The sequence below is a fragment of the Ranitomeya variabilis genome, chromosome 2 (genome assembly GCF_051348905.1).
Source record: "Ranitomeya variabilis isolate aRanVar5 chromosome 2, aRanVar5.hap1, whole genome shotgun sequence".
Classification (NCBI taxonomy): domain Eukaryota; kingdom Metazoa; phylum Chordata; class Amphibia; order Anura; family Dendrobatidae; genus Ranitomeya; species Ranitomeya variabilis.
The window spans coordinates 384,002,017-384,010,147 of NC_135233.1; the positions used below are offsets into that span (position 1 = coordinate 384,002,017).

The 8,131-nt window shown below is 40.7% G+C and overlaps 1 protein-coding gene across 1 annotated transcript; it reads left to right on the forward strand.

The window, feature by feature from the left end:
* The first annotated feature begins 1,802 nt into the window (after nt 1-1,802).
* LOC143809490 (carbohydrate sulfotransferase 4-like) lies at nt 1,803-7,534 on the forward strand. The gene is made up of 2 exons (XM_077292565.1): nt 1,803-1,842; nt 5,621-7,534. Exon 2 carries the CDS (start codon nt 5,706-5,708, stop codon nt 6,882-6,884), a length of 1,179 nt encoding a protein of 392 aa, XP_077148680.1. The 5' UTR covers nt 1,803-1,842; nt 5,621-5,705; the 3' UTR covers nt 6,885-7,534.
* The last annotated feature ends 597 nt before the right edge of the window (nt 7,535-8,131 follow it).

The window sequence follows — 8,131 nt, forward strand, 5'->3', positions numbered from 1 at the left end:
AGGCAGTAGGCCTGGAGCGGATAGGACAGGCGGTCCTGCAGATGTAAAGAAGGAGAATGCAGAAAAGTTGATTAGCCTTATAATGTTTTATAAGAAGGTCTTTAGTGGATTCAGCGAGTACGTCCTTAAAGGCAAAGTTAAATTATTGTTCAAAAATTTGCACTTAGTAGAATGCCCGGTTGGGTAAAATAAGTTATTTATAGTATGTTACTTAAATAATTAACCATGTTTGTAACGTTCAAGTGTCCTCACCTCCCATAAAGTGAAGCTCTGTTAAAGTTTACTTGTTATTGCATTTCAAAAATTGTATGTCTTTTTGCTGACATGTATTGTTGTTTTCTTCCCAGTCCAGGAGTACTGGATTTAACCGGGGGGAGTGCAGCGCCCCAGAGTCCTGGTCATTGCAGTACTGTTGCTCCACCACTAAGGGGGGCTATGGTACGTCTGATGGCACTGAAGGAGTTCATCTGACCAGGTATCACAGACACCAATACATTTCACAGTCTGGCCTCCAGCGGGAGCTAAGGGCACTATGCATTAGGCCACTCCTCACAGTCTGGTAAAACTGGGGGTTGGATAGGAAGTTAGATCAGAAAGCTGACTGGGTTGGAACCAGGCAACACCTTGTGGCAGAGGGTGTTGTAGGGGAAGATTCAGAGGGGTCCCTGTCAGGGGTGGGATCCTGACAGAGGCCTAGCAACCAGAGAGAACGTTATGGGACCGCGCCTGCACGATATAGCGGCGGTACCCCAAGAAAGGACAAGAAGCAAGGTTTATTGTGCTGAGTGAGAAACGAGATCAACGCAACAAGGAGAATACCAGTAGGAGTCGTGCTGTAAGACGAGGCAACATCCTACTGAGGCGCGTAACCGGTGGCCGGAACGCCGAGGAAGTATAGAGCTCCAGGCCAAACTTCAAACCTACGGCAGGACAGTCAGTTATAGGCGGGCTGTCTCACCCAATTGACCTAGGAAGACACAGGGGGGGGGGGTAACAACAGGAGTGGGGCGACGCTAGAGTCCCGGAAGAGCTCCGAGCCTCCCCGTCATACGGGTGCGTCCTAACCATAAGATCTGGGGGACGTGGAAGAACATCAGAATCGAGTTGTGAGGGAACACGAGAAACAGACACAACAGTTGTGGGGACTATCCCGTGAGCACAGCAGGGGAGGACCGCAACACACAAGCGCTAGAAGGTAGGCACAGATTTCCACCTGCAAAGGGAACTCTGGAGGTGCCATCGGACCGGCCGGACTTGCGCAGCCTGGTTAACCGTATTCCGGACTGAGGATCCTGAAGCCTTCAGTAAAGAGGTAAAGAGACTGCAACCTGGTGTCCTCGTTATTGACCGCGACCGGCACTGCACCGCACCATAACGTCATCCCATACCTCCACCTTCATTGTACGCCCCTCAGCAGGGCCACCGTGACAACCCCAGAGCAGAGACTGTAGAGACCCGGTACCGGGTACCCCTCGGCCCTTGCGACAGTGGGGGCGCTGCATGTGCACATACCCTGAAGGTCAGCAAGGAACACATTGTCCGAGACATGTAGCCTCACAACAATACATCAGAGACAACATCATTGTCCTGAGAGTGAGTACATTTACTGCTTGTTACTGCTCCTTGTTGACCGTTCGGCTTTGCATAATGTGATTTTGTGACAGGAGAATAAAGTATTATTTGCTGTAACAATCAGAAAACTAAGTACACAAGACAAAGCTAGCAATTTATCATATCAGTACAATGCTTACAGTGTTTGTCCACTGCATGAAAACCCTTCTTAACGGCCACAAAGCACAACATAAAAGAAAAAGAAGGGCTAGAACCACATCGGTCCAAGAGGTGAGTATGGGTTTTTTATAGGACACTTTACCATGTAAGAAGAGGTTATCCGGTAGTGAACAATCAATTTAACAGTTGCAATTCAGCTTCACCATTCGGCACCTTTGGCCCCACATCCTTCAGTCTTACATGACAAGATTAAGGACACTTGTTGCTTGGATGAATCTGTTATTCCTGGATTTGGAGTAGTGTTTTATGCTTTCCTAAAAAACAAAGTTTGGATGTTCCTTAACTTTTCGATTTGGAGTACATTTGGAATGAATGATTTCATTGAGGACATTTGGGTTCTGTGCACTGAGGAGAGGACAATAATCATCTGCTGAGCTGGCCCATTGTGGGGGAAAAGGGCACAGGGTAACAAATTCGATGGGGCGTAAAACTTTTCTCCTTTAGGGCTAGGATAATAAAATACTTAATTTTTCCTTAAATTATATCTTTTTAGTTTTTTAAATTTTCTGTTGGATTTCAGTAAAAAAAATATAAAAGTGTAGAAGTCCGAAGGACAAAGTGTAATTATGGTTAATCTGTATTTTCTTAAAATATAACACATGGGCCTGGGGAATGAGGATTTCAATACTGGACTGGTGGAATGGACTGGGAGTGATAATGGTCAATGGGTTAGGGGGGCACAAAACACTTTCCTAGACCTCGTGCCGGTGATCGAATACGCCCCTGCTTTTATCTGAGAGAGGATCACAAAGGAAGCTGCAAAGTGTCCTGTGTGTGGAGGAAACCTGTCCAACTGCATTCTCTGCCCAACTGCATCTTCTATCTCCGTCTGTTGTTTCATACTCGCACTTTATTATATTCCTTGCGCTTTTACTACTTTGTGAAGATGATTGTTATAAGATGAAAACAGTTTGTTCACTTTGACATCACGAGAACTGAAAACATCAACATAAATCATTGTCTGGGCCATTGTGGGGCATGAGCATCTGGCCATAAATGGGGGAAGGGTCACCTTTTATTTAACCCATGGAGGTTCTCAAAAATGGAACAGATTTTATTTATTTTAGTGCTGTATGTATAATTCCAATTTTATGCTTAAATAATAATTACTCTTACGTCTTTCACAAGGCCTGGGCCATTTACTCCCATTTCTGACCCCGCACAGTTTGTTTTTTGTTTTTTCTTTGTACACATTTTTTTCTTGTTTGATTAGTCAAATAACTTTTGCACCTTTTTTTGTGATACATTGGTCTTATTTTTTATGTTATATTCATACTCTCTGTTTTTATCTTTTTGCCAATATTGGGTGATATCAGTGGGAAAATAAAGGAAAATCCTGTCTGTTTTGCACATATTTTATTAATAATGACTAGTGATGTGCGAATATACTCGTTACTCGAGATTTCCCGAGCACGCTTGGGGGTCCTCCGAGTATTTTTTAGTGCTCGGAGATTTAGTTTTTCTTGCCACAGCTGAATGATTTACAGCTACAAGCGAGCTTGATTACATGTGGGGATTCCGTAGCAACCAGGCAACCCCCACATGTACTTATGCTGGCTAACAGATGTTTATCAATCAGCTGCGGCGCTGAAAACTAAATCTCCGAGCACTAAAAAATACTCGGAGTGGAGCGTGCTCGGGAAATCTCAAGTAACGAGTATATTCGCTCATCACTAATCATGACCACAGAAAGCTACTAAATTACATTTAATTCCCCTCTCTGCAAAAATTATTTTTATATATTGGATACTTTGCTGTTTTTCCAATGTGGGTGGGGCTAATTACAGCAATTTGGATTGGCTGTGGCATTTTCATTTATTTTTTGTCACATTTTTTATTTTTTAACTTTTTTTCTTATCCCCAAAGGTCAGAAAAGGCCTTTGAGGGTATTTTAAAGTTAAATTTTTTTTTATCGGATTACACCTGAAACCAGGGCAAATATATTAGCCCCAGTTACAGTGGAAATTCAGCCTTCCTGGTAAAAATGCTGATAAAGAAAGGAGCTGTCTGGTTTATAAACCATATATTTAAAGGTTTTGTTCTATCTGGGGCAGTCATGAAATATCTACAGGTTTATTAGTTATGTCTGAGTCTGATAGGAGCTGGTTTGATGTTGAGAATAGGGCCTCCGTCACACACTGTCAAGTGGCTGCACTTCGCTTTGGTGGGATCTACATCCATAACACATATATGTTATAATCGGTCCTGTTCTTTTAACTTAGTTGGGCTCAGGAGCTGTGTTATACAGCCAGCATCCACCACGGTTAGCAGCAACCGGTGTTTGCCCCAATAATTGCTGTTTAACCTCTTAAATACCTCTGACCTTCGCAGGGTATGGTACTCATTGCCCCACTACAACATGATATCAGGGTGCCGCCATGTTAGGTTTTCTGCCACAAACACCACTTCATAGGAAAATATAATTTTGCAGTGTTGCAGTTTATAGAGCAAGCAATCAGATGATTGCTTGCTCTAGTTTTTAGTTTTAGATTTTAGTTTTTTTCAGTTTTTTAGATTTAGTTCCTTTAAAGGTCCGCATTTATCTTTAAAAATATAGACAAAGATACAATTTAAAAAGCATTAACATATTCAGTATCCCCATGTCTGCAAAGATCCAGTCCATCGAAATAATAAAAATGTTTAACTCATACAATAAACAAAAAAAAACCAAATGTAAATGCCAGAATTGATGTTTTTGGTGCCACATATGATAGAAAAAAAGCAATAAAAAACGATCAGTATATTGTATGAACCTTAAAATAAAAGCAATAAAACTTCAGCTCGACACACAAAAAAACGAGCCTTCCCTCAGCTCCATGGACTAAAAAGTGATCATGTTATGCCTTCCAGAAAATGGCGACATAAATTTCAGATTTTTTTCCACCAAAAAAATAATTTGAATAAATCATATATGTTTGGTATCACCGTAATCATACCGACCCGGAGAATCATTGTCACTGCACAATGAACGCCGTAAAAACAAAACCCGAAAAACAATGGCGGAATTGCGATTATTTTTTATTTTTATTTTAAGATTTTTCTGCACTTGGAATTTTTTTTCTTTTCCATTTTTCAGGACATTCCAATGAGAATAGGAGTGATTCCAATGGGAGCTGCCTGTGTAATTCCTTACATCCCCTGCGATGCTACTATTAACATTTTTACAAGAAGTGATTGTCAAAAATCAAAAATGTACATTTTCTTTAGAATGAGAATTTTTTTTTGCTATGCTGTATTCAGGTTTTAGATGTTTTTTACCCATCTTCATGTCACCATACGGGAGAATGATTTTATCCTTTGTTATTTATTGTCAGAAGCTGTGAATGATAATTGTTTGTTCAGTTCCTCATTGCTTCATCAGCCAGAAGCCATTTAACAGGCAGGACAAAGGGAAATAAATCCTTCTTATTGTACAGTAATCTACGTTTATATCCAGGTTTGTAGCCATTAAGTCCTGTGTAGACAAAACGACATAGTTCTAATTGTTACAGCTTCTAATTACACAAAAAATATATTTCAAATATATTTTAAAAAAATAGTATGGGATTCGCAGGTTTTAAGGACCTTTTCTGCTATCTCTCTTGTTAATGAAAAACTGCAGTCCTCATTTATTGTCAGGACAGTTAAGACATTATGCAGCTGCCTTCGTAAAGTCTCCAAAAGGTACGGGCATGAATCTTCGTAGAAAGTTACTAACTGCAGAATTCTGATTCTAAATTTCTAATTTTAGTTAATATTTTGGGGATTTTAGTTACTAAATCTTTGTTTTTGTGTTTTTTCTCCAAATGTTTAATGCTTGTCTTCTTCTCCATTTGTTCCTCCTATTCAGTGATTTCTTTGTAATCGAATTCTCGGGAGACGTTTCTTCAGCTTCTCAGGCCTCGTTTCTTTCAGTCCTCCTTTCTCCTCTTTCCATGATCCCAAGAATCTCCCACGTGATGAATCTACGCTTTCATTTTGGGATTTTATTACTTTTTATGTCTTTTTCACTCTTGTGCATTTCACAATTCCTTTTCAGCAAATCCTCTTGCACTTCTTCCTTCTCTTTTTCCGAAGCAAGGCCCGTCCACGTCCTCATTATTTCTTCTTGGAGATCCGGTTCTTCGCTCCTTGGACAGATCTTCAACCACCACGAGAATGTCTTCTACCTTTTCGAGCCTGGTCATGCTGTGTGGATGAAGTTTCGAAATGAAAGTTCAGAGCTTCTTAATTATGCAGTGAGGGATCTCCTCCATTCTTTCTTCACATGTGATTTCTCCCCCCTCCAACATTACCTTCCAAAGGGAGGAAAATACATTTCAGAGATTGGATTCTTTGCAGAAAGTCGAGCTCTTTGCACCCCGCCAGCTTGCACTGCCTATATCCCATCTGAAGGCTATAACAGGCAAGCCTGTTTTCTCCGATGTGTGAACTCTTCTATGGATAAAATGTTGAATATGTGTCAAATGTATTCTCATGTGGTGATGAAAACAGTTAGGATCCTGGATCTTTCCATCCTTCTTCCACTTTTGCGGGACCCCAATCTAAATCTAAGGATTATTCATCTAGTGAGGGACCCTCGAGCAGTTGCCTTATCAAGGAAAAGCTTTGTCCTTAACATCGAGAACCGGATTTTACTTAAAAATGAAGTTGTTTCTAAGAACAGGAATATTACAATAAGCAACGTTATGGCAAAGATTTGTAAAGCTCAGGCTGATATTAATTTGCTGGCCAGATCCTCCAAGTTCTTGAACGATCGCTATATGGTCATCCGTCATGAGGATCTGGCCAGATACCCGGTTGAAAGCATGAGACAAATGTTTGATTTTGCTGAACTTCAGATAACTAAAGACATGGAACAATGGATGCATAACATCACTCATGAAGAGATTCCAGGTCCTGCACTATTCATGCCCTTCTCTAGAGTGTCCTTAAAGGTTATCGAGAAATGGAGAACTGCTGCTGATTTCGATTTTGTCCACCAAGTTCAACTAATGTGTAAGGGATCTATGAGAGTGTTTGGTTATTTACCTGTAAGAACCAAGGAGGACCAGAAAAATTTAGATCTGGACGTATTAAAGAAGGATTGGTCGTCGACAAAATTTACCAACTAAAAAATAAATATTGAAAAATTAATGAAAGAACGTTTATATTATTATAAAAAATGCCCTGTATAAGTAAAATATGATATTTATATGATGTTAACAAAGCATCAATTAGTTTCTTGCACTTGCCGTGTAGAAGTGACTGCTCGTTTTATGCCCCGAAGAACCTTTCTTTAATGAAGTTGTCATTAGCTTACCATAAGATGATTCCTTCTGTAGTCGATCATTTACAGACAGAATGGTCCTAAGGTCAAATTCCTCCCAGCAACTCAGCCAAATGAGCAGGTGAAATGTAGAAAAATGGCGGCCAAGCACTTCTCTGGGAGGTTTTGGAGAATACTTGTAAATATGGTATAAAGTTTGCCATCTTTAGAACATGGCCTTTTCAATTTTTTCAACAGTCCACGTATGTATCACATTGTATTTTGTTTTAGTAATTGCTTCTATTTTGTGTTTTGTGTCAGTTTAGAGATCAATGTAATTATAACTTATTAGTGTTTATGGGAGAGAGGGGGAGAGGGAAAAGTTGGAGCTTGACACGCTGAGACATATATCATAAACCGTTGCAAATGAATATAGCTGGTGGGTGCCGTACCTGCTGGTGATTTGAGCCAAAGTGAGGAAGAAGGAGGGGTGTTTCCAGTGCATCCATCCAGTTTAAATTAAAAAAAAATTTATTCTGACATTTTAACTCCTTACTGACATCGGACGGAATAGTATGTCCGATGGCAGAACCCCCCGCTTTGATGCAGGCTCCGGAGGTGAGCACGCATCAAAGCTAGGGCATGTCAGCTGTTTTGAACAGTGCCAGCAATAAGCGCAGGTGGAATGGTGATCCACCCGCACCTATTAACTAATTAAATGCCGTTGTCAAACTCTGACAGTGGCATTTAACTAGCGCTTTCGGCCATAGGGCCGGAAATACGCACACCACTGACCCCAGTCACATGATTGGGGGTCATCGGTTCATCGGCATAACAACCAGAGGTCTCCTTGAGACCTCTATGGTTGTTGATGCCAGATAACTATGAGCACCACCCTGTGGTCGGAGCGCATAACAATGCAGTAATTCTGCTACATAGGGGCGATCTGAGCATTGCTCCTATCTAGCAGAGGCGATCGAGTTGTGCCAGCTTCTAGCCTCCCATGGAGGCTATTGAAGCATGCCAAAAGTTAAAGAAAAATATTTTTAAAAATATTAAAAAATAAAAAAACATAAAAGTTCAAATCACCCCCCTTTCGCCCCATTAAAAAAA

Coding starts and splice junctions, on each gene's coding strand:
- LOC143809490 (XM_077292565.1), top strand. CDS start 5,706: ATGATCCCAAGAATCTCCCACGTGATGAATCTACGCTTTCATTTTGGG.